This window comes from Xenopus laevis, chromosome 6L (assembly GCF_017654675.1).
Source record: "Xenopus laevis strain J_2021 chromosome 6L, Xenopus_laevis_v10.1, whole genome shotgun sequence".
NCBI classification, from domain to species: Eukaryota; Metazoa; Chordata; class Amphibia; order Anura; family Pipidae; genus Xenopus; species Xenopus laevis.
The window spans coordinates 35847313-35875153 of record NC_054381.1 but is presented as its reverse complement, the minus strand read 5'-3'; the positions used below and the strand labels follow the sequence as shown (position 1 = coordinate 35875153).

The 27841-nt window shown below is 39.3% G+C and overlaps 1 protein-coding gene across 1 annotated transcript; it reads right to left on the bottom strand.

Annotated features, from left to right (window-relative positions):
• Positions 1-10: 10 nt before the first annotated feature.
• LOC108718852 lies at positions 11-22443 on the bottom strand. Its single transcript, XM_018267343.2, has 6 exons — positions 22305-22443; positions 17682-18163; positions 15850-15934; positions 4947-5083; positions 2128-2205; positions 11-354 (listed from the first exon to the last, which is right to left on the bottom strand). Exons 2-6 carry the CDS (start codon positions 18144-18146, stop codon positions 343-345), a joined length of 777 nt encoding a protein of 258 aa, XP_018122832.1. The 5' UTR covers positions 18147-18163; positions 22305-22443; the 3' UTR covers positions 11-342.
• Positions 22444-27841: the final 5398 nt, after the last annotated feature.

Below are 27841 nucleotides of genomic sequence, written 5' to 3'. Positions count from 1 at the left end.
AGGCTGGGGGGAGCAGGGAGGGGCGTCTATGTAGGGTAGGTGTTTTTATTAGCAAGGGTTTGGTTTTCCTTTAAAGTTACTAAAAGGTTTAAAAACATAACTGTTCTAATTTGAGATCACCTGCAAAGTATGCACAGAGCAGTACTACAGTGGGGTGCAAAGTGCACAGAAAAGGTGTCTTTGTTTTCTCCTCGGTTTCCTTGGATACATCACAAGGAGTAGGTGTCAGAATTTGACTGCCACATTCCTTAGAACTGGCTCCATGGCATATCATAAGGCAGCAGTTCAATCCATTTGCTTGCAGGGCATTCCCTTTATCTTGTCAATTCTGTTTCATCTGTTTTACTCTGATTGCTGTTAGATAAAAACATTTGATTTAATTCAGGAAAGGTTATATAAATACCAATGATATTAATCACTCAGCCATTGCGTTGTAGGGTTACTTTTTAGGGTTATATAAATCTCATTGCACAACCTAGCTTACAGTTCCTATTCTTGATCCCAGGAAAAAGTGCCATATAGAGTTCCCATCTGCAGCAATTGGTTCAAAAATGTCCCCGTGATTGGCTCACATTTCTGCTGCAGGGGAGCTGCTTTTACATTGGCATCAAAAGATCTGTGATAGCATTCACAAAGAATAGCAAGCTAACATATTTATTTTCTGTATTCATCTCCATGAGTTGGTGTGGTCAAGATGTGGGCAAAAGGAGGCATGGGCAAAAGGAGGCGTGGTTTAAATAAAAATTTGGGCTGCAGACTTGATGCGCCAGGCTTCTATAGCTGTTTCTGTTCCTATAGAGGTTTCAAAAAAGGTGTGACAATTTCTTTTCTGCAAATTATGCAACTGGGGTTTCGGATTTAGTTAATTATCCAGATCTTTTGCTAAGGATCTGTTATACAGTCAAAACCAAAAATAGTGTATTTGGTGCATCCGTACAAATGAGGGGACTCATTCTCTAATAATAAAATAACAAAACGTTGGAGGATCCTTTTGCCTTCATTGGGTTACTGAACCTGGAGAGCATTTTTATCAAGCAGTGTTGCTTTAAGAATCCATTCCTGATTTTGCTACTTGACAGACCCAATGATATTTTAACCCACATTAATATGCTGGAGTGCGCAAGGAACTGTAGTTCAGCAACATTTAATTAAGCCTTGAGTAACCAGAGGTGTTTATATGTCCTTTAATTTTTATCATAAATTTAGTTTTCATGTTGCACCTGATGTTGTTGAAAGTTATGAACTGTACTTTCTGAAATGTGTACTAGAGTAAGCCATGTGAATCTTTACCCTGGGGTGCAAGTGCTAGAGCGCTAAGGGGTCAACAGCATAGAAGTTCATGAATGTATACAGTTTTGTTATGGGATCCGTTATCTGGAAACCCGTTATCCAGAAAGTTCTGAATTACGGAAAGGCTGTCTCCCATAGACTCCATTATAATCAAATAATCCAAATCTTTAAAAATAATTCCCTTTTTCTCTGTAGTAATAAAACAGCAACTTGTACTTGATCCAAACTAAGAAATAATGTATCTTAATTGGAAGCAAAACCAGCCTATTGGGTTTATTTAATATTTACATGATTTTCTAGTAGACTTAAAGGAGAACCAAACCCTTTATAATAAAATCCCCTACCCCCTTGTTGCAGATTCAGCACTTAAGAGTTCATGGGCGCCATCTTCTTCTCTTCGGTAATCTTCGTGACGGAAACGCTGTATCGGCAAATTGCCAAAGCGCCGAAAGAAGACCCGAAGATTACAGAAGAGAAGAAGATGGCGCCTGTGAACTCCGATGCATTGAATCTTCAAGAAGGGGTAAGTAAAGAGTTAGGGGCATTTACCGAGGGTAACACCTAGGCTGGGGGGGGGCACGGAGGGGGTCTATGTAGGGTAGGGGGGTAAGGGATTTTGATATAAAGGGTTGGTTCTCCTTTAAGGCATGAAGATCCAAATTACTGAAAGATCCATATCTGGAAAACCCCAGGTACTGAGCATTACCTGCACTTACTTTAATTAAAATGGAACAAGGTTTTATTTTACTGTGAATGTTATATGAAGCCCTCATTATAACATAACCTGCCTTAACCCTAAAAAAGCCAGCTCAGGTACAGAACAATTCTGCAACTTACCTTTTGATTACTGGCTGAAAACTTTTCTTCAACGCGATCCATGAATGCACTGTACACCCCACGTCGGCGTCTATGTCTCTATTCAGAATCAAATAAATAAAAAAAATGTCATGTGCATGGAAATACGTGAGGCCATTTCCAATAATGTCACAAGATAAAGCAATTTGTGAATATGTAAACACATTGTGTGACAGAAATCAAAGCGCCAGGAAGAAGCATTTTGTAAAGTACTTTGAAAATGAAACTTTTATATAAACTTAATCTCGGGGAAGTAATACATTTTCTAATATAATCAGTAAAAAAAAAGGCTAGTTTTTATTCTATTGTTTTAGGGACCCTAAGTATTTAGCTGCATTTTACAGTCCCCCTATAGTCTGGACACTTTCGTTGGTCCTTTGTTAAAGGAACCGTAATATCACAAAATAAAAGTGTTTTAAAGTAATAAAAATATAATGAAGTGTTGCCCTGCACTCGTAAAACTGCTGTGTTTGTTTATATAAATAAGCTGCTGTGTAGCAATGGGAGCGGCCATTCAAAGGAGAAAAGGCTCAGGTTACACAGCAGATAGCAGATACGCTCTGTATAACATAATGTTATCTGTTATCCATTATTTATCCTGTGCCATATAGTAAAAAAACTTCGAATTTCGAAGTATTATTTTGGGTACTTTGACCATCAAATAGGCTACTCAGTGCTGGATTTACATAGCAGGCACCCCTAGGCCCACTGCCGTTCGTTGCCCTCCCCCCCCCCTCTTTATTTGGGCAACTTTTGGTCACTGGAACCAGAGCAATGGGTATTGGCGCACAGGAAATTTAAAAAACTATCATATCTCCTGTGCATCCCCAGTGTTTCTAAAAAAATGTGGGTGTGGTTGAGCAGCATGCCGCCCCCCTAAAATCCTGCCGCCCTAGGGCCGGGCCTTGGTGGCCTTTCCACAAATCCAGGCCTGAGGCTACTACGACCTTCGACCACGACTTCGACTTCGACTTTGAACGATTCGAACTAAAAATTTGACCATTTGATAGTTGAAGTACTGTCTCTTTAAAAAAAACTTTGACTACATACTTCGGTAGTTTAAACCTACCGAGGTACAATGTTAGCCTATGGGGACCTTCCCCAGTTTTTTTGATCGAAGGAAAATCCTTCGATCAATCGATTAAAATCCGTTCGATTTCCTTTGATCGTTCGATCATAGGATTTGCGGTAAATCCTTCGAATTTGATATTCTAATTCGTAGGATTTTACTTTGAGGGTCGAATTTGAGGGTTTATTAACCGTCGATATTCGACCCTTAGTAAATGTGCCCCCACATGTTATTTTCATTTCTCTAAAACACTTTCATTTTTTGGTGTTACTGTTTCTTTTAACCCTGGGAAGTTACTTCCTTTTCCAGGGTCTGAGTAATTGGAGAGTAGTTCAAGAACTGTACAGCAGGTGGCAGGGCTTTTCTGTATAAAAGGGGGAGCACTCGTGCTCAGGATCTTTTTCCTTGAATCGGCATGGGCAGGTGGTCAGTTAGGTGAAGCTAGCATAGGGCAGTAATGTAATAATAATTCTAGGAGTGAGAGATAGGCTTAGCTAGCCAAGCAATTCAAAGCTCCACTGAGGAGGATAGCTGAGTTAGCACCTTGCAGTGACCGGCGTGCAAGTATAGCAATTCAAGTGGTTGAGTTTCAGGAACACAGAGAGTGAGATTCCTGGAAAAAAAAGACCATTGTGTGACCAGACTACACTGGGGATTAGCACCAAGACAGGAACTCTGGAGACTCATCTCTGGAGAGGGCAAATCATGGCTGAAATACTGAGACAATATTAGATGGTGGTTTCAAATGCTATGCCACTTTTGAGTAAAACCCTGATATCACCAGAAGTAATATGTCTGGGATAAATAAAGAAGTGTATTGGTGTTGCAGAAATCTTTAGTCATCTATATTTATTTGCTCAAACTGTCAGTGGCCAAATAATTAAAGTGACGGGACTTCTCCAGAGGAAACCCACCAGAGAGAAAAGAACCGCAGGTAATTCTGTCACTTTACAAGCAGTATTTTGAAAGACAACTCTGATTCTCTACCTGCAGCTCATTAGTTCAGAATGAGAACAATTTAAAATATGTGGCAGGAATGTCTTCAAATAATCATTGTCGTGCATAACCAATATACTGTCGAAAATTATTCTCAGAGCATATCACTTTCTTGCAATGATTCATCTTAGTTTAGCATTTAGTTTGAGAGTAGTGATAGACAAATAAATTCGTGGCAGAAAAAAATTCGCTGGCAGAAAATTCGATGCAACAAGAAATATTGTTGCGCGTCAAAATTATTCGGGCGCCCATTGACTTTAATGCATTTGGACTAAATAGTTGTGCGTATAAAAATTGTTGCTTGCGTCAAAAATTGTCGCGCATCATAATTATTTTGACACCCATTGACTATAGGCGAATTTCCGACACATTCACCTATCACTATTTAAGAAGCAAATATTGTAACCATCCCTAAGCTGCATGAAATATCATGTTTTTTTACTATATTACAATAGGAATTAGCTATGGCACTGAATATGGGATAGGAGACTGATAACATGATAAGATTAGAAATTAAATATTAAAAGCTCCAGTATTTATCAGTAACTGCATTTATCCAAAGTTCATTAATTTGTTGTTTGAACCATCTCTGCTTTTTATTAACATACAATTGACCTTTGAGATAAATTATATCTTCATCCATTCTGGAAAGCAAACTTCTGTTGCATGCAAAGGTTAATGTTTAATCACTGATGCATTTTTAAATTCAAAATAAAATAAATAAATATGTACTGACAGTAAATGATGCAGATTTGGGTGGAAAGGGATTTTTGGGTAGAATTAGATTTGAGTCCCATGGAAGTGCAGCAGGCTGATGTGTGACAAAGCCTTTAACTGGTAGACTCTTCTCTTGTAAAGGCCTAAGTCCATGAACTGGAAAACAGAAGATGGAAGAAGTATTATAACTTTAAAACAAATTAACTAGCAGAGCTGTAAATAAAAACACAGGTTATAACCATGAGTTGACAGATGTGTGTCCTGTTGCAATTTAGGGGGGCTTCTTTATTTGAAGAATGTACATGCTGAAGATTAAGGCATGGGGCAGTAACCCATCTGCAACCAATAAAATGTTTGCTTTTAAACAGGTGATTGGTAAATGCTTCTTGCTGATTGGTGGCTACGGGTTACTGCTCCTGGGCAAATCTAATGGGTTTATTTATAAAGACTGTGCAAAATTGCCCATGGGCAATAACCCAAAATGACTAATCAGTAACTGTAATGCTACTTAACAAGGAACCCAAGGAGACCGCTAGTAAGTACCTTTCAGTGAATAAAGTCACCCCGACGATCCTGGTCTTTACCGAAGCCCTTTTGTGGCCCTGGACTTTCTGCTGCAGACAGGGAACCTGAACACATATAGGATAATTGCAGTACAGACAAGGAGGAAGTGGAATCGAAGTCAAGGCCAGCCAAGGATCGGGGCAGGCAGCACGGATCAGAGTCGGAAACCAGGCAGGAGTCAAAACCAGAATATCAATATGGACAGGGCTAAGGCAGGATCGGAGTCAGAAGGCAGGCAGAAGTCAAAACCAGAATATCAATCATGAACAAAGCTTAGACAGGAACTGAATGCACAGAAACCAGCTTGGGCAAGGAGGGAAAGAGCTATTTAAGGGGCAAAGGACCAATGGGAGAGAGAGTAGGCTTGATTGGCAAGAAAGGGAACCAATGAGCACAACATATGCACAATTAGCATCAATCAGACACATGCGCCATTTCCTAATTAGCAGGATGCTCCAAACTAGAATGCGATGGGCTCGTATTCGCCAGGCATGCATGTACAGGAACAAGATGCGCAGAGCGTGAATCCTCTGGATAAAAACGAGGTCCTAATTTAGGGAATGGTTGTTTGAGTTTAATGTTCCTTGTGGACAACCATACAGAGTCCCCTACTTTAAAGGAAGGAGCATGACGACAACGTTTATCTGCAGCAGTCTTTTAAAGAAGGGAAACTTGTGCCTGATGAGTCTGGGACCAATTACTCTTCAAGCCTTGTAACCAAAGACTGTGCAGCAGGAACGTTCAGGGAAGGGCTGGGGGATGCTCGCAATACACACACAAGAAAAAGGAGAGCAGTCCAAGGAATCATGCTTAAAGGAACAGTAACACCAAAAAATGAAAGTGTTTTAAATTAATGAAAATATCATGTAGTGTTGCCCTGCACTGGTAAAACTGATCTGTTTGCTTCAGAAACTCTACTATAGTTCAAATAAACAAGCTGCTGAGTAGCAATGGTGGAAATTGAAAAAAGACTATATGGCACAGGATAAATAGTGGATAACAGATAACATTATGTTCAGCATAGCTTATCTGCTATCTGCTGTGTAACTTGAGCCTTTTCTCCTTTGAATAGCTGCACAGCAGCTTATTTATATACAGCTTATTTATATAAACAATAGTAGTGTTTCTGAAACAAACACAGCAGTTTTATTAGTACAGGGTAACACTGTATTATATTTTTATTACTTTAAAGCAATTAATTTTTTTGATGTTACTGGTCCTTTAATATTGTTTTGAACAATCTCCGCCCAGGGAAGAAGTTCTGATCAATTATTCTGATATCAATCCAGGACTGATTAGGAACCGGAAGAGGTTGAAGAAGCCCACAGGGAAGAGCCAGAGGAACCTTCTGCTGGGCACAAATACTGCAGGAAGAAACAAACTGATTAACATTGTACTTCAGAGATTGCCATCAATAGTATCTAGAGACAAGATCAATGGTCTTGTTTACATCAGGATGTCCTGCTAACTTGGAAGAATGAGCCCATTGCAGAACCTGGGACACAGAATCTGGAACAAAAGTCTTTCCAAGAGGACAATCATGTTGAATGGTGAAGACAGGGGCAATAATCAAATCAGATAAAATAATAGGAGTAGGCGGATAATCCATCCGCTCTTCAGTAGAAAAAGATCTCGATAGAGCATCAACTTTAGTGTTATTGGAGCCAGGACTATATGAGATTATAAAATTAAACCTTGAAAAGAAGAGCGCCCACTGGGCCTGAAGAGATGTATTCAAGATTCTTATGATCTGTGAGAATGGTAACCGGCTCAAAAGAACCCTCCAAAAGGTGACACCTTCCAAGGCTAACTTGACTGCTAAAAGTTCTCTGTCACCAACGTCATAATTCCTCTCAGTGGACGAAAATTTTCGTGAGAAACAAGCACAAGGGTGAAGTGATCCCTGAAAACCATTACGCTGAGATACGACTGCTCCAACTCCCACATCCGAAGCATCAACCTCAAGTATAAAAGTGCGAGTGGGTAGCGGGTTTTGATGGTAATTTTGTTCACGCCACAATAATCAATGCAGGGTCAAGTGCCATCCTTCTTTTGGACAAAGAAAAAAAAATGGCTCAGGCAGGAGAATTCGATTTTTCAAATAAAGCCTGTCAGGTTCTTTTAAATATAGTCTTTCATTGCTTGAGTCTCAGGTGACGAGAGAGGGTATGCTCTTCCTTTAGGAGGGACCGTGCCAGGCAAGAGTTCAGACAGTCGTAGGCCCTATGAGGATGAAGAAGTTCGGCTCCTTTCTTTTCAAAGACATCAACAAAGTCCCTGTAACATGCTGGCAAAGACTCAAGAATAGCTGGCACAGAGGAATTAGGAAGTACATGACCTTGATCAGAAGAAGAGTTTGAGGAATTGGAAGGATTCCATGCAGTGAGTTCTCCAGAAACCCAATTAATGTCTGGATTATGGAGTTGCAGCCAAGGCAACCCCAATATGACAGGAAGGAGATCTCTTCAGAATGCTGGACACCAATCTGTAGAGAGAGAGAAGGGGTGGTAGAAGCGATAAGGCCGAAAGCAATAGCTCTACCATCCACGGCCTGAACAACAAGGAGAATTTGTAATGGAAGCAGAGGTAAACCGGCCACCTTAGCGAAAGTCTGATCAATAAAGTTTCCTGCTGCTCCCGAGTCCACAAAGGCTTGGCATAAGAAACATTTGGCTTGGTAAGTAATGATAATAGGCACAAGAAGTCTAGAGTAATTCTTTACTTGGGGAGAGGAAACATTGCCCAGGAGAGACTCCCCTCTCAGTCCTAGGTGCTGAAGTTTCCCTGTGGCTGAGAATTAGGCTTATTGGGACAAGCCTGGATGAAGTGCCCCTTAATAACGCAATATAGAAACAAACCAGTGGTTCTTCTCCAAATAATTTCCTCTGGAGACAGTTTAGTTGCCCCCAATTGCATGGGTTCCTCCCCAAGAGATGGTAAAGGAGAAGAGGGAGCAAATGACATTGTGGAAAAGACTGGTTCAGGGACCATTCTGCTAGACCGAGGCTTCTGAGATTGCCTTTCCCTAATTCGGATGTAAATTCAGATCACCAGGGAAACTAAGCCCTCAAAGAGCAGAGGGAGATATCAAGCAGCTAATTGATCTTTCAAAGGGTTCATTGAGGCCTTTCCAGAAAGCAGCTACCAGAGCATAATTGTTCCACAATACTTCAACTGCCAGCGTGCGAAAATCTATAGTGTATTAAGCCGCAAAAAGAGACCCTTGATTGACCCCTAGAAGATGGCTGGAGGCATTCTCCTTAGTCCCAGAAGCATCAAAAATCCCACAGACAGCAGCCAAAAATGCCATGGAGTTATGTACCAAGGGTTCATCCCTCTCCCAAAGTGGAGAGGCCCATACCAGGGCCTTACCATACAACAGGGTGAGAACATAAGCTAGTTTAGCTTTTTCATTAGGAAATTGAGAAAGTTCAAAGTGGATCTTACACTGGTTTAAAACCCCATGACAAGTCTCTGGATCACCGCAATAACGAAGAGGTGCTGAATTCTTCGGTTACTGGGCAGAAGCCTCTCCCAAAGACGGTGGATTGATGGGAGGAGGCATGGACAAGGGAACAAGCAGCACTGGAGGTTGCACCATTTGTTGAGCCTATTGTAGAGCACCAAGTTGAGTAGAAAGATGCTGGAGAGTCTGAGCAAGGTGCATTTGTTGAGCCTCTTTAGTCTCCAAATGTTTCACAAGAGCTTCCAGAATTGATTCCAGAGACGTGGTCAGCCCAGTGGCCTGGGAGGAATCCATCGTGGCCCAAGCTAACTGTAATGCTAGTTAACAAGGAATCATGGAGACCGCTAGTAAGTACCTTTTAGTGAACAAAGTCACCGATGACTATCTTGGTCTTCATCGACGCCCGTTTGGTACCCCGGACTTTCTGCTGAAGAATCGACAGGGAACCTAAACACATCTAGGATACTTGCAGTACAGACAAAGAGGAAGCGGAATTGAAGTCAAGGCCAGGCAAGGTTCGGGCAGGCAGCACGGATCGGAGTCAGAAACCAGGCAGGAGTCAAAACCAGAATATCAATATGGACAGGGCTGAGGCAGGATTGGAGTCAGAAGGCAGACAGGAGTCAAAACCAGAATATCAATCACAAACAAAGCTTAGGCAGGAACTGATTGCACAGAAGCCAGCTTGGGCAAGGAGAGGAAGTGGAAAGAGCTATTTAAGGGGCAAAGGACCTTACCTGTTTGATTGGCAAGAAAGGGAACCAATGAGCACAACAGATGCACAATTAGCATCAAACAGACACAGGCACCATTTCCTAATTAGCAGGCTGCACCAGGTGCGCATACGCCAAACTACAATGTGCTGGGCGCCTATTTGCCAGGCGTACATGTGCAGGAACAAGAAGCGCAGAACACGAATCTGGCGGAAGATCTGGCAGTGGAAGTGCCCCAACCTGAACCCGCTGGTTAGCACTTCTGCAGGTAAGCATGGACGGGTGACCGGAGGGGCGGGTTACAGTAACTGGCTTTTTTCAGCCAACTGCAGAAGGAACAATTAAAGCAAACCATTTGATAGGTTGCCATGGGTTACTGCCCAGGTGCAAATTTGCCATGTGTTTGTAAATGAGCCTCTGTGTCTTTTATTACATAACCCCATACGCCTCATTTACTAAAGTGTCTCATGGTGCAAATGGGTTCCCTTGCATCAGTATATGCAGTTGCATGTCATTCCTTACAACAGGCTAAATGGATGGCTCACTCTTAAATTTGTGTTTTTCTTGGTTAAAGGAGAAGGAAAGGTTAAAACTAAGTAAGCCTTATCAGAAAGGTCCATCTAAATATACCAGTAAACCCCCAAAGTAATGTTGCTCTGAGTCCCCTGTCAAAAGAAATACTGCATTTCTTTCCGTCTATTGTGTACACATGGGCTTGTGTATCAGACTTCCTGCCTTCAGCTTAAACCTCATTGCCCTGGGCAAGAGCATGCTCAGTTTGCTCCTCTCCCCCCACCCCTCCCTTCTCTACTGTAATCTGAGCCCAGAGCAGGGAGAGACTCAGGCAGGAAGTGATGTCACACCACATTAATACTGCAGCTCCTATTCTAAACAAACAGAGAGTTTCTAGAGCTTTTTACTCAGGAATGGTAAAACATTCTACAGAATAAATATAGCATTCTAGCTTGCACTATTGCAGCTAATCTATTGGCAATAAAATGCCTCCGTAGCTTTCCTTCTCCTTTAATGTTACATAGTACTAGTCCTACACATGTTGCAGGAAGTTGACATATATTATCTTTATCTGGTTTCATTCAGTGATTCCAGGTTTGCTGCATATACGATACTTTCTTTTCCTTGCTTGTAAGAGATATGATATTAAGGAGAATGATAACTAGGGACAGTCCCAATCCATGCTGATTGTCTCTGACCTGCTGGACTTTGCACTATCAGTATACGTTCACTTTACTAGGACCTCAGTGCAAGGGAGAATATTGTCCATACTGGGAGACAAATTATTACGGTGTATGATATTGATATAATACTTTTTTTTAGAAAAGAAAAAGAAACCCCACCAATTGTTATGATTCTAAAATTGGCCAGAAATACTGCAACGTGTTTTATTACACTTGTTTACTGACAACAATTCATAGAGAATTGTAATAGAATTAATAAAGTGCTAGTGCTGCTATAAATTCATCCATAATTAGAAAAATTCATGGATTTAAGTAAAGTGCTGTGCAATAAATTAGAATATTAGACCCCAAAGAAAAAAATCAATTAAAAATATATATAGAAAAATGACCAACTTTAGGTAGTGGGTTAGCAATTGAAGTCACAATCCATAAATTTAGATTACAGAAAATAGAAAAAATAGATGGTGGAGTTGTCCCATAAACTAACTGCCTGATTTTTTCTAAAGCCTGGGACACCACAAAGATAAGGCAGGACAGGGTAACCGGGGCTGTGGCCTTGGTATTTAACTTGCCCTAAGTGTTATTAAGAGGCTAGGTATCCCTAAAAAGCCACAAACCGTCGGTCCCTTAGAAAGGAAGGAAGATTGTAAGAGGTTGTATAGAATAAAGAAGGATTAGACCCCGAGCTCTCTTGCCCCCACTTCCGTTGTAAAACCCAGCCCAAATATTTCCTATAGATCGATTTGGCATAAATTCAATTTGACCACAAGAGGATCACTAAAAACGCCGACGTACGTTTCGCTGAATAGCAGCTATTCAGCGAAACGTACGTCGGCGTTTTTAGTGATCCTCTTGTGGTCAAATTGAATTTATGCCAAATCGATCTATAGGAAATATTTGGGCTGGGTTTTACAACGGAAGTGGGGGCAAGAGAGCTCGGGGTCTAATCCTTCTTTATTCTATACAACCTCTTACAATCTTCCTTCCTTTCTAAGGGACCGACGGTTTGTGGCTTTTTAGGGATACCTAGCCTCTTAATAACACTTAGGGCAAGTTAAATACCAAGGCCACAGCCCCGGTTACCCTGTCCTGCCTTATCTTTGTGGTGTCCCAGGCTTTAGAAAAAATCAGGCAGTTAGTTTATGGGACAACTCCACCATCTATTTTTTCTATTTTCTGTAATCTAAATTTATGGATTGTGACTTCAATTGCTAACCCACTACCTAAAGTTGGTCATTTTTCTATATATATTTTTAATTGATTTTTTTCTTTGGGGTCTAATATTCTAATTTATTGCACAGCACTTTACTTAAATCCATGAATTTTTCTAATTATGGATGAATTTATAGCAGCACTAGCACTTTATTAATTCTATTACAATTCTCTATGAATTGTTGTCAGTAAACAAGTGTAATAAAACACGTTGCAGTATTTCTGGCCAATTTTAGAATCATAACAATTGGTGGGGTTTCTTTTTCTTTTCTAAAAAAAAGTATTATATCAATATCATAAAATAATTTTTGTTTTTTCTGACATCCGTCAGACCTCAACTAATAGTTGTGAATTTAATTTCTTGGTATTTGAATAAAGGTTTCGTCTTTTAGGTTTACAATTGATATAATACTGTAACGTTAATTATTTTTCCCTTGCATATACATGTACATGGAGTATAGGTACTGTATATGATCCATTATCTGGAAAATCATTATCCAGAAAGCTTCAAAAATTCAGATTCATTACTTGATCCCAACTAAGAAAACAATCCTGTTGGATATATTAATGTTTAAATGATTTTTAACACACTTAAGGGATGAAGTTCCAAATTACAGAAAGTTCCCTTATCTGGAAAACTTCAGGTCTAGATCATTTTGGATAACAGGTCCCATTTTCCCAGGGTGTTTAAATAAAACTTGCTATTAAATGATATTTCCTAATCCAACCCCCTTAGCCCATACTCCCCCATACATGGAATCGTGCATTGGCTTCTTCACATTGCATTTTGTCCTATCTCGTGTGGATATTTTTTTATTTTCTCTGTAGGGCTCCCTGGCCTTGAGGCACATGTGACTAGTAGCCCCCAGCTATTGCTATTTACCAGACGCACAAGCCTATCATTGGCGAGAAGACAGTAGTTACATGTCGGTGCCGGTATCACAAAGCACCAACTATAGAGTCACTTCTTTCTCAAGGTTGATCACAGCACCAATAAGAATGGATTCATCTGTGCCTTTACTTTTCAGCTAAACATTAGCATTAATGCTTTAAAAAGGCAGTGTCAGTGCACCTTTCACAATGTCATTATTATTGATATTTCTGTCTTTACTACTGTTTCTCATCTTTATTTTCCTTACATATTATTCTTATTCCACTCTCTCCCCATATACAAAATCCTTTCCTTCGACTCCTGTTGTACACCAGTCTCTTCTGATAATTTTATTTTAAAAAGTCTGCGCAAACTAGAATCCACGATTTGACCTTATTTATTATTAAAAAAAACACTATTTAATCGGAATTGAAAGTCGGAATTGTACAATTTGTACAAAACCCTCAGACCACAGGAACTAGGGATATAGGATAGGGACCACTCCCATTGACTTATATACAACCTCGGCAGGTCTGAGTCGGAGGATTTCAGATTCAGACTTTTTCCATCCTCGGGGTATAATAAATCTCGAAAAATTTGAGTTTTTTTCCCCACTAAAAATTTGGATTTTATAGTTAAAAAAACCCATATTTTTCATGTTTTTTTGCATTCAGACTTTAATAAATAACCCTCTAATTATAGTTACAAAAATCTCTCTGTCATCTCTTTCTGTGTCTCCTCTATTCTTTCTGTACCTGGTGTGCCATTCTTCTGCCCTTCATTCTCTCCCCATGTGCCGTAGTACCATTTGTCCTCTCACTCCCTATTCTCTGTGAGCCTTCTTATCATCTGTCTCCAATTCTTTCCATGTGCCATCTCTAGTAATGGGCAAATTTATTTGCCAGGCCCGAAATCCTGGCGAATTTCCACGTTTTGCCACAGGCGAATAAATTTGCAAAGTTGCCGCAAAAATTTGCCAGCGGAAAAACTGTTTTGACGCCGGCGTCAATTTTTATCCTTTCACAATGTGTCATTGCCCACACCTTCCTTTACTGTGCCATTCTCTTTTGCTGCCTCACTACCTCAATTTTCATACTGTTATTCTGCGACTATTGCCTCAGGCTCTAGGGAACAGTACAACCAAGGAAATAAATTGTTGTATAATACAACTTCAGGCATGGGTCAGAACAAACATACGATTCGTTACTATGCATTCAATGGCCAGGGAGACCTTTGACTGTTTTTTTTGCTATGTTGTACAAGGCAACAATGGAGTAGAAAGGTAGAAATTATACTTAATATATTTACTTAATATATACCTAATATCCCATAGAAACAACAACAGCAGGTAGCATTTACTTTATGGTAAACTATCATTCAGAAATGTGTATGTTTTCTCTTTCATTATTGTTTTACTTTACTTTGACTTCAGCATGGGAACATTTAAGCTGTTCCCTGATGGTGCAGATTAAGGGGCCGATTCACCAAGGGTCGAATATCGAGGATTAATTAACCCTCGATATTCGACTGGGAATTAAAATCCTTCGACTTCGAATATCGAAGTCGAAGTATTTTAGCGCAAATAGTTTGATCGTTCAATCGAAGGAATAATCCTTCGATCGAACGATTAAATCCTTTGAATCGAACGTTTCGAAGGATTTTAATCCAACGATCGAAGGATTATCCTTTGACCAAAAAAACTTAGGCAAGCCTATGGGGACCTTCCCCATAGGCTAACATTGAGTTCGGTAGGTTTTAGATGGAGAACTAGGGGGTCGAAGTTTTTTCTTAAAGAGACAGTACTTAGACTATCGAATAGTCGAATAGTCAAACGATTTTTAGTTTGAATCCTTCGATTCAAAGTCGTAGTCGAAGTCGAAGGTCGAAGTAGCCCATTCGATGGTCGCCCAAAAAACACTTCGAAATTCAAAGTGTTTTTTACTTCGAATCCTTCACTCGAAGTTAGTGAATCGGCCCCTAACAGGTTGAAAAAAGTTTGACAAAGTTGCTTTTTTTATTACAGTACAGGTATGGAACCAGGTATCCAGAATGCGAGATCTTTCTGTAATTTGGATCTCCATACTTTAAGGTGGTTATTTATCAAGCTCCGAACAGCCGAACCTCGAATAATTTGTAGTTTTCAGAGCAAAAAAATAATAATTTTTCGAGATTTATTGTCCGATGGTCTAACTAAAACTCTGAATCCAAAACCCCGGCATCTAAAAGCTCTTGAGGTCCTGTATAAGTCAATGGGGAAGGTCCCAGTATCTGCATTGATGTCCATACCGATTTACGATGATTTCGGGGTTTCAGAGCAAAAAACTCCAAAAACTCAGATGCAGCCATAGTTTTTGTGGGAAAACTCCGAACAATTCGGAAAGCGAGTTTTGCCTCATTTTTTTGGGCTTTTTTCTTCATAAATAAGGTCCATTCGGGAATTCAGAGTTGCTCGGAGTTGGATATTAGAAATACTGAGACAAATTCAGACCTTGATAAATAACCCCCTTAGTCTACTAAAAAAAATGTAAACATCAAATAAACCTGTTTTGCCTCCAAAAAGGTTTAGTTATTTCTTAGGTAAGATCAAGTACAAGATACCATTTTATCATTACAGAGAAAAGGAAAGTAGTTGAAAAAAATCTTTTTTTATTTGCTTATTATGGGAGAGGGCCTTCCCGGTAATACGGAGCATTCTGTATTTCCGGATAACAGATCCTACACCTGTATAATGAAATGTGTACAACTATCACTTGTCAGTGAAGGTACAATGTACCACTGCACTTGTGAGCAGACAAGTGTATTCTGCAAAATGATTGATTTTCTTTCACAAATCACGAGCAAATCATTCTGCAATAAAAGCAGTTTTCATTTCCATGTATATTATATGTTACAGCACTTACCATAGCTTAAATGCTGTGATTTTAATTTAAGATTCAAAGGATCCCTTGGGTATGCTGTATGGAAATCAGGTATGCCAGCGTCATACTGTAGAAAAAAGAAATAAAAAGCATATCTATTATTTTGTTTAGCAAATTATTGAACAAATACATTGATTTCGGTAAAATATTGTGAAAAAGTTCTCAGAGCTGCTAAAAATTTTAGGTAAAAGACCCTAAAGTGATGATTTAGTAAATAGCAGTGCAGTGCCAGGTTTTCCAATCAGCCAGGGAAGTTGATCCAATTTTGGTTGAGAAGATATGCTGTGGCCATACATGCATGGATATTATCCTGTGTTTGTATGGCAGAAGCCGAAACCGACTGATATCAGTCGCTAGTCGATCCACCAGGTCGGAGGTGCCCGAAACATCAGTAAAAAAAAAGTGTTATTGTGCTATAAACTGCCTGGCAGGGACTTAATTACATATTTCAGCAATATTATTCAGGTTTCAACTTATTTGCATAGATATTTGCATGTCAAACAATTACATTCAGTAATAAATCTTGGATGACATAAGCAGGATCACAGTTTAAGTATATTTCACATAGATACTAAAACTGAATTATACATATAGATATAGATACAAGTCCTCGAGTCTAGATACACGTGTGGAAATATGTGCCTTTTACAGCTTTATGGCTTTTAAGCACAACAAAGTTAACTGTAGAAGTAAGTTCCTTGCATGCCATAGTCCCAAGGAATTGATTATAGTGAGAGCCTTAGATACTATTTCTCTTAGTCTGGAAACAAACTACGGTATATAACAATTTTTTGACTTTGGAACAGTAAGGCAAGTGGGTAAAGTTCATTGTTAATACAGGTATGGGACCTGTTATCCAGAATGCTCGGGACCTGGGGTTTTCCAGATAACTGATCTTTCTGTAATTTGGATCTTCATACCTTAAGTCGACTAGAAAATCATGTAAACATTACATAAACCCAATAGGCTGGTTTTGCTTCCAATAAGGATTAATTATATCTTAGTTGGGATCAAGTACAAGCTACTGTTTTATTATTACAGAGAAAAAGGAAATCATTTTTAAAAGATTAGGATTATTTGATTTGATTAGGATTATTTTGATTATAATGGAGCCTATCTGTAATTCGGAACTTTCTGGATAATGGGTTTCCAGATAATGGATTCTATACCTGTATAAAGGTAGCAGAAAATCATGGTAATCTCTTCACCTCTTGTATCTGTTGCTGGTTGCTATTTATATAATTCTGTATGTTCTTTGTATAAACCCATTTATTGTACAGCACTGCAGAATATGCTCTAACAACACATATTATTATTATTATTATTATTAATAGTAATGGTAAAATGTAAATCAGCCCTTTAGTCTGTGTTTTGGATGCCATGGTCAGTGACTCTGACAAGCAGATAGAATTTCAGGTGCAGTTAGGGAAGTGTCAGAATGCGAAGAATGGGAAGGCAAATCAGCCAACACTAGTGATGGACAATTTGTCCGGTTACGCTTGGCCGAAAAATTCGTTAATTCCTGCGAAATTCGCAAAACACCAATGTTGACGCATGTCAATTTTGACGCCGGTGTTAAAGTCAATGGGCGTCCAAATAATATTGACGTGCTACGGTTTTGACGTGAGCGAGTTTTCCGATGCGCAACCAAAAAATATTTCTGGGACAAGGACGGCAAGATCTTAGTGGTGGCCTGCCACCCAACCGCAACCTAAGGAGCACTAGGGATGCATACTCCTATATGCATAATCCCCAGTGCTCCGCCCTAGCACAAAATCCAGGCCTGCATACAGGTGTAACATCTCAGGACTCACCTGCCGAAAGTCATGTGGCTTTGGGTCTTTGTATCTGTCTTTTGGGTAAACACCATTTTTCACAAACAAGGTGCTGGCCTCTAATGGCCCCAAAGCTTTAAACCTGGTTAGGAATTTGATGGGCTCTTCCTTTGGTACCAGCAAAGGGAAGTGATCTTCTCTCTTCCTTTCAAGAACCCAAGGTTGTTTAGAAACCTGGAGAAATGTATCTTTTCTTCTGCCCCCTTTTATGTCTCCAGATTCTAAATCGAATGTGTTTTTGTTAAAATCTGAAGACTTGTATAGTTTTACACTAAAGTCCGGTGGCAGTTTTCTCCAAATGTCCATGTCCTGAATCCACTTTGGTTTATGGATAATGTCACTTCGTTCAACTGCCAGATTTTCATTTGCAGTAAATTGCAGTTTTTTTGCAAACAAATAACACTTGTCACTCCTTCCATGTTCAGTTCCAATTATATCGCTCATGTTCTTGTTCAGAATAGCTGAGGAAAAAAAAAAGAAATACTTTCAACACTTTCATTTTACCATTAATTAATATTAATCTTTTGCCCATGTTTAGAATGTTTGAATTAAGAAGCTGTCCAATACAATCTTGTAATGATATAAATATCCAAATAATGAATCCGATCAGATCCATTAAGATATTGGTCAATCAATGAGTAGAAGTTCATCCAATGGAAAAAATGGTGTGAGGAACCTTTCCCTGAAAATGTACAAGGAATGTGAAGATTTTCTGCAGCCTCTTTCACTAAACTATAGAGAATGTAGAACTTGGCCTCCAGGTGAAAGAGGGAAAAGATTTCAGTGACCACAGGGCCATGGAGAACATCCAGAGTTTTTTACATCTTTGCCTAGGGAGGATTAGTTAGAGGTAGGTTAGTGCATATTATAGATAGCAAGAGGCAGGGGCAGCTAAGCAATTTGGGCACCTTGGCTAGATGGGTCAGTACCCTTAAAGGAACTGTGCCAGGACATGGATCACAATGGTAACTTCATGTAGCATTAGGGGAACACTTTTAAATTGCTTCAGTGAAGACCAAGTGTTCGGATGGACATACAAAGGTGGTACCATTAGGGTGGGCCAACATGAGTATACCATATCTCTGTAAGCTCCGTGTCTGTAGTGTCAAGCAACTGTCAATTAAAAGGGAAAGTTTACACCAGTGGCTCATGAGCAGCATGTTGCTCACCAACCCCTTGCTGTTCTCAGTGGCCTCAAAGTTTATTTTTGAATTCCAGGCTTGGAGGCACATTTAATTGCATAAAAAATAGGTGCACTGCCAGAGTCTCCTGTAAGGCTGCCAGTCCATGTAGAGTCTACCAAATAGCCAATCACATCCCTTGTTTGGCATCAAGTCCCCAGGAACTTTGTTCATGCTTGTGTTGCTCCCCAACTTTTTTGACATTTGAATTGGGCTCACGATTAAAAAAAAATTTGGGACCCCTGGTTATGCACCTAAAAACACATTTGCTAAAAATTAGCATAGGATTTTTTTTTGTTTTTTTTTGCATTATAAAGTACTAATTTGAAAGTTATGTCCACTGAATTCACCTCCCCCTTCTTTAAAACCAGGTCAATTTATTCAGTGTTCCCTATCTACCTTTAAGCTGGCGAATACAAAAAGCTGCCGACAGACCGAGTCGGCAGTTTATTGGCCCTTGAGTGGGGCCCTCCGTCAGGCTTTCCGATCGATATCTGACTGAAAGTTGGGCAGATGTCATCCAGGCAGGGTTAAAAATCCCATCGGATCCTGTACCGAATCTGTTCGTTGATGCAGTTCTGCGATTCGACTGCCCGTGTACCATACATTATGATCCGGTTCTTGGGCCCTAGAGCCCACATTCTGATCACCCACCGACACCCTAATCTCCCCTAAATGCCTTCCCGCGGGCTAGAATGTAAATAGCCGGCAGGAAGGCACTCGGAATGCTTAGTTTTCTGAAGACGCACAAATTTGCATCACAAGGAAAATACGGACGACTTCGGAAAGCCAAAGCGATTACTTTTTAGTGCTGACAATGGAGCTGAGGCAATGGAGCCAATCTGCTTTTCTCAGCCTGTAACAAAGGGTGAGAACTGCGTAGCCAATGCTCCATGTGCCCTCAGCCTTACTGCTAAGTTGGCCAAGAGCTGCAGTCTCTGAAGAACTCTTGTGAGTGAATAAGCACATATCATTATAAGGAATAAAATAGGACATCCCTTCAGTTACCCTCATATGCTGTAAAGTAAATGGGAAGATTGGTGGATTCATAGATAGATTAGAGAGATGTTTGTACATATACAACAGTAATTAATACACAGAGGAATGAGGTAAAGCAATACTACTTAAAATGCAAGTAAATGCCCAGCATAAATTAGCTTTCTCTACTAGTACACAGCACATAAAATTGAGCCCCACTTACTATGCAGCACTTTGGCAGAAGGGGCAAAAGGTGGGTTGCACATGAGAATCCCCTGGCATGGCCCTGGCTCATACTTTATTCAGATGCACTAAGTTAGAGAGAACCAGAGGACTCAAGACTCTAGGCAACCCTGTAAGTACAGAGACACCTTACGTGGTGTGAACTGCTCTTTGCACCAAGACTTTTAACTGTCGCAAGATTCACGCTTTCAAATGGGATGGGTCGGCTTTAAGTTAACTTGAATTACGTTATAGAATGGCCAATTATAAGCAACTTTTTAATTGGTCTTCATCATTTATTTCTTATAGTTTTTTTTAATTATTTGCGTTTTTCTTCTGGCTCTTTCCAGCTTTCAAAAGGGGGTCACCGACCCCATCTAAAAAACATGATTGCTTGGTTAATTTGGACCTTAGCAACCAGATTGCTGAAATTGCAACAGGGGAGCTGTTGAATAAAAAAATCGAAATAACTCAAAAACCACAAATAGTAGAAAATTAAAACCGATTGCGAATTATCTCAGAATATCACTCTTTACATCATACTAAAAGTTAAATCAAATGTGAACAACCCCTTTAAGGGGCACAATTTTGCCTGTAACTTTGGTAAATGAGCCATTAAGCTTTTTAGCAGCTTTGGAAGTGATGCATAGGAGCAAAAGCAGCGGACTGCACCTTAACAGTACAGGTATGAGACCTGTCATCCAGATGCTCAGGATCTGGCGTTTTCTGGATAAGGGCTCTTTCTGTAATTTGGGTCTTCATAAGTTTACAAAAAATGTAAACAATAAATAATCCAAATAGGATTGTTTTGCCTCTAGTAAGGATTAACTGTATCTTAATTGGCATCAAATACAAGCTAGTATTTTATTATTACAGAGCAAAAAAAAATGAAATCCTTTTTAAAAATTTAAATTATTTGATTAAAATGGAATCTACAGCAGATGGCCTTCCTGTAATTCAGAGCTTTCTGGATAATGTTTTGCTGGATAATGGATCTCATACCTGTATATCTGTACTGTCTGCGGGGAACAAAACCCCTAATTCTTCATATATTCCAAAAAATATAAAGAAATAATACTGCACACGGCCCAGCTTTTCAGCAGTCTAGATTTTCTTATCATGGTGAATACAGAATAGTAATATCATTAGAGTTCATCTTCATTTTTATTCTGTTTTTTTAAATTATTTACATTTTTGTTCCGCAACTCTCAGGTTTATAGTTTTAACTGTTCTTAGGTTGCTTGGGCTTGACTACCATAGCAACCAGGCAGCAGCTTGCAAGTCAGAATGGAAGATGAATAAAAAGTTGAAAAAAAAGAATAAAGATAAAAATAGCATTAGCCAGTTTGATATTTGGCTGCTGGGGTCAGTGACCTGACAAGCAAACAGCTTTTTCAGTTACATGCTAAAAACATGCAGGACAGGTAAGCACATAGATTGAAAACCACTGAAACAAAAAACAAATTAGACAAACATGTACAGTTTTGGTCTCCATTGTTCAAACAGGACATTATTGTATTAGAGAGGGTCCAGAGAAGGGCAACTAAGCTGGTAAATGGTATGGAAAATCTTAGCTATGAGGAAAGTCTGGCCACATTGGGGATGTTCACGCTGGAGAAGAGGCGCTTAATAACTATTATAAATATGATATGATAACTATGTATAAATATATAAGGGGATCATATAATAATCTCTCTAATGCTTTATTTACTAGTTAATCCTTCCAGCTCACAAGAGGGCACACATTCAGATTAGAAGAAAAGAGGTTCCGCCCAAATATTCGGAAGGGTTTATTTTTTACAGTGAGAGCTGTGAAGATGTGGAATTCTCTCCCTGAATCAGTTGTACAGGCTGATACATTAGATAGCTTTAAGAAGGGTTGGATGGCTTTTTAGCAAGTGAGGGAATACAGGTTATGGGAGATAGCTCATAGTACAAGTTAATCCAGGGACTGGTCCATTTTTGAGTCAGGTCGGAATTTTTTCCCCACTGAGGCAAATTGGAGAGGCTTTAAATGTTTTTTTTTGCCTTCCTCTGTATAGGCAGGTTATATATAGACTTAAAAGGTTGGCGTGTCTTTTTTCACCCTAACTTACTATGTTACTATGAACTGACAAGTTGCTTTAAATTCACAAAACATTGACGCCACATTACTCGGGGGACTAACGGGGCTCATTTGAAGCTTTCAGCACTTTTTCCATAGCTAGTTCAGTGCACTTACCTTTACGATCCCTATAATTCTGTCTGTCCGAATGTAGTATCTTTATCTTGTCTTTACATTTAATATGAAACTATCCAGCAGGGAAATAATCCAGCAAGCAGAATTTCTTCTGCAGCTCCTTCTTTCCTGAGACAGAATAGATCTGTTCTTTAAAATGGGTTGCTAAGGAACGCAGTAAATCTGACTTGTCATTCACAAAATGTAAACACAAGTCAGACACGGCATTGATGGCCTCCTAGCAACACTCTCCCACTATTGTTTCATTAGACACTGAGGCACAAAACTTGCTCAGCTTTCACTAAAGCTGCACGAGAATAAAAGCCTTTCTCTCTAGAGCAAGAGCATTGCCTTGTACAGTTACACTGTGGGGCACATTTACTAAGGGTCGAATATCGAGGGTTAATTAACCCTCGAATTCGACCCTTGAAGTTAAATCCTACGAATTCGAATATCGAATTCGAAGGATTTAGCGCAAATACTTAGATCAATCGATCGAAGAAAAAATCGTTTGATCGAACGATTAAATCCTTCGAATCGAACAAAGTCGTAGTCGAAGGTCGTAGTAGCCTATTCGATGGTCGAAGTACCCAAAAAAAACCTTTGAAATTCGAAGTTTTTTTACTTCAAATCCTTCACTCGAGCTTAGTAAATGTGCCCTGTGTATTGCACTTTTGTTTTGGGGTTAATAAGATGTGAATTATATCACCTCAGGAATGAATACTACTTTCTAAGGGGGTTATTTACTAAGCTCCGAATACCCGAAATTCCCTGAAATCTGAAAAATTTGTGATTTTATTTTATAAAATCAGTCTTTTAAAAAAATCACGAATTTTTCGGAATTTATTAAAGCCCAAGGACTAAAAAGCCAGAATTTAAAAAACACGGCATCTCAAACCTGTCGAGGTTGCATAAAAGTCAGTGGGAACAGTGCCATTGATTTTTGGTTGTGTCTGGGGTTTCGGGCAATTTCACAATGTTTTCTAAGCTTTTGGGTGAAAACTCCGAAAAATATGGAGATTTCGGGAAAATGTAATAATAAATAAGCATTTAAAAACCCAAGCGGGTTAGATCGGAAGTCTCCTGAGGACGGGTAAAGTTTGGTAGCTGAAACGTTGAGGAATAAACCACAGCCCTTGCGGCTTTTTTCCATGACAGTCATGTGAGTGCGGTCTCTTTTCACACAGTATATGTACGTTTTTACCAGCCCACAGGCATTTAATAGCTTTTTTGTGGAGTGCACCAGCTTGGACTTCTATATATATATATATATATATATATATATATATATATATATATATATATATATATATATATATATATATATATATACCTGTATATATATATATATATATATATATATATAGCATTCAAAAAGACCAGCAACACTGGGAGTTTTGGTGAAACAAATCAAACGTCTATATATTTTTAAAGTGCATATACATATATATATATTTAAAATCTTAAATCAAATACTAATGAGACATCAGTATAAACCTATCACAAAGCCTTTCATTTAAAGTATGTGATCTTTTTTTGGAAAAACACTTGGGACCAAGGCTATGCTGGATATGGATAGTTATTTTTCAGTTAATGTGGATTTATAGGCACAAATAATGTCTTATTACTACAGAGGAAATGGGAAAAGTTCTGCTTAATTAAACAATTCACTTTTTGGATATTTATGAATAACATTACTATTATAAAATGAATTAACAGTATTACAATATGAACATGTAGCCCAGTATTTAAAGAGCTGTTCTGGTTATTTCCAGTTTGAATAGACATGAGCCACTGGATGGCGATAGCACACTAAAGATGCTCTCACTCCCAGAGGCAGGTTTCAGCTCTGCTTTTGGAAATGATTGCTGTTTTCTTACAAATCTTAGCCATTGGCTTGTTCCTCCAAATTCTATTGCATTTGAGCCTTATCTATTGCAGAAATGATTCAATTATACAGTGCAGTTTCTGGCCCTTTTCCTTGGTATTTTTAGACTCTTTCATCTGCTTTTTTCCAGTTTAAATTTTTATTAAACTCAATGAGATCTGCTCTTTACAATGTTTATTTCTGAAGCTCTCCGCTTCTACTAAACTTGGTTAATAAGTTACTTGCTTCTCACCCTGCTTTGCAGCTAATTTCTTCGTAGAAATAAAACCCACTGAGAAATATATTGTTTGTTTGTCTGCCGCCTTTTACATTGGCACGTGAGTCGCTCATCACAGTGCTACGCAATATGTTGGCGCTATATAAATACATGTTAATAATAATTAAGTGCCCTGGATGCAAAACAGGATTTTCAAACATAAACAATTCATTAATATGTCAGACAACATGAATGCTGAAAGCATATTATCTTATATTGTGTATAAAGAGCTGGTCAGTGCTGTGACATCTCTTATTGTCTCACCTGTTGATGCTAGATTCACCCTGAGACCACTGGCAGATGACATTTCAAGATTGGACATTCCAAATATTCTCATGTATGGGCAGGATGAGCGACAAACCAGAAAGACTCCATTGTTTTCTTAACTGCAGCATGGAGAAATGTATTGTACAGTAGATGACCCGAAGACCTGATGACCTGATAGATAACAACAGTTGTGCCATGAGACCAGATTCCAGGCTAGGAATGGGCCAGAAGGACACCAGGAAAAAACCCAGTGGGCCCCACTAGAAGTCACAATAAACTGTAGACAATGATGGAATGGCTGGATCTTACAAGTGATAAGTATGTTTATCCAAACAGGTTTATGAGAGAATCTTACAGCAGTCTCTCACTATAAAATCTTGCTTTCTGTCACAGATATCTATTTTGTCATTCAAATCTAGCTTGACAAGCACTAGTTAGTTACACTATTATATATTATGTCCAACTTTGTTTTTACATAATTCATTCTATAAGTAACTTTGCACATAAGTGTGTCCGTTACATGGAGGTTATACATTTGTGAGACAGATTGCTTGTTAAACTGTACAGAATGGTGTTTGTGATATAATGACATCCTTTTGTGCACTAACCAGATTTTGTTTTCATTCTTTAATAGAAATAAGTCTTTTGTATATTTTTTTTCTCTGTGTATGGTCACAAATTCTTATATAACATGAGAGACATTCATTGTGTGTATTAGGGATAGTTTTGTATACAGAATGTATTTGGGACAAACGGCACCCCATAGGCACGTGCCTATGGTGCAAAGCTGGGGGGGCACCAGGCACCTAACCTCTCTTTCACCTAGGAGTGCGTGCGCCAGTCCACACGAGGCGGCACAGCCGGCCAGGTTGCCTAGGGCTCCTGGCTGGCCTGCCCGGCACTGCTAATCAGCCTTATATTGTGACAGTTATATTCTATAAGAACAGTTAGGGTTGCCACCTGTCCGGTTTTGAACCGGACAGCCCGGTATTTTGAAGGGCTGCCCGGTTCAATGCTTCCTGCCCGGTTTTCCAAATAAGGAAAACCGGGCGGGATTAGCTTGATTGACGCCGCGATCGGCCAATCGGCGATCGAGACGTCATAGCTCCGCCCCGTGACGTCACGGGACCGCCCACTGACGTCACGGGAACGCCCACTGACGTCACTGGAATGCCCACTGACGTCACTGGAACGCCCACTGACGTCACGGGACCACCCCCTGTCCGGCTGGAGCCACAGGGAAAGGTGGCAACCCTAAGAACAGTATATGTGAGTGGGTCCATATGCTCAGTAAGTGATAGCAGCACAGAGCATGTGCATTTAATCAGCAGAACAAAAGATGGGGAGCTACTGGGGCATCTTTGGGGACACAGATCTTTACTACTAAAAGGTTGTGGTTGCTTTGGGCTAAAGAAGCTCAAAACATAATGTATAACATTACTACCCTTCTTCTTTAGTTAAGCTTTACCTCTACTTTAAACGAATTTGTTAGCTGGGTGGGAAAGAACTGGAAAGATGGCCATATACTATGAGATCACCAAACGAAGGGATCTTTCCCCAATATGCCCACCAAAGACAGGGGAAATAGACGCCGACTGGACAAGGACCGTTTCAACTAGCTTATAGCACCCTCATAAATTGCATTAAATTAACCAGTGTTAAAAGTTAAACAGGAGTGTGAAAACATTGGAAAAATATGTGATGAACTGATGATAGTTTCCATTTAAAGTCTTTTGAACATCTACATTTATTAATATAGATATAAATGACTGAAATCCCGAATTGTACAGTGTCATTTGATTTGCTCTCAGTTTGGTATGAATTAACTTTTCTTTTTCTTTCCGTCTTTCCTTCCTCCTGATATTTAAAGGGCAAGTCAACCCCAAGACAAAAAATGGCTAATAAAAGATTACATAATTCTAAGCAACTTTCCAATTGCAAATTTATTGCAATCTTTCAGTGCTTTTAAAGTTATTTGTAAAAACAATTGCTATTGAAAGCAGCATTTGCTTAACTCCTGGTTGTTACTATTTAAACAATGTTGCAAAAGTCTTAGTTCCCCAGCAAAGACAGGTCTGTTAATCAGCTGCCTTGTCTTACATTGTATCAACAGTCTGAGCCCCTAGGGCAGAGAATAAAAAGGGACAGACTCTACTTTTAATAGAAATACATATACAAATAATATTCCATAGACAATATGTAATGAATATATATTGCAAAGTTGCTTAGAATTCTTATTAGGCAAACAATTATTTTTTGACATTGCTTTTAATGAAAAAGTGAAGAAGCTTAATTACCATCAACAGCTACACAGAGAAAGAGAGAGAGGCTGATTTACTACAAATCAAATATTTTTTCCAAGATGTATTTATGTACAAAATACTTTCAAAGTTTATACATTATATGATCAGAAATATATGGACACCCCTTCTGATATTTGGCACAGGTTATTTAAATCACATCCATAGTTGCTGACATGGGTGCAACTAAATGATATAATGATGTTCTTCACAATTTGTGTTTCCTTCTTTTTGGGAAGGTAAATTCCTATTTCAACAAGATAAGAAGGGTTAGTGATGTGTGGGTCAAGAAAAACCTAACCCGCACCCAACCCTAACCCTCAAAACCCTAACCCACAACATGTTGCCATTGTATGATCCGCACCCAACCTGCCCCACGTCTTCCCACTCTATATTCTACTTCTGTGTGCGCCTCTGGTTCCAAGAAAGGAAATCTTTTGGAGCAGTGGAATAGTGTAATTCCCTAGTCTGACCCACACCCAACCCTAACCTGCAATGGCTGCCCTAATTACAACCAGAACCCACCCAACGGGGGGGTCAACCTACTCATCACTACTGTGGGTGGATGAATTGAAATGACAGTTGTGAGCCAGGTCTGATCCCTCAACAATTGTGCCCAATTTCTTTCAACCTATACAGAACACTATTCAAATCATAAATGAACCCTAATGTAAGTGTAAATTTCTCCTTGCATACCAAGAAATATGCGGGGGCAGATTCACTAAGTGCCGAATTTTGCGTTCTCTTTGCTCACAATGCAACACTTCGGCAGTCGTAGATTCGACAGGACAACACTAATTCGCTAAAATCCGAAGTTGTGTCCAGGGCG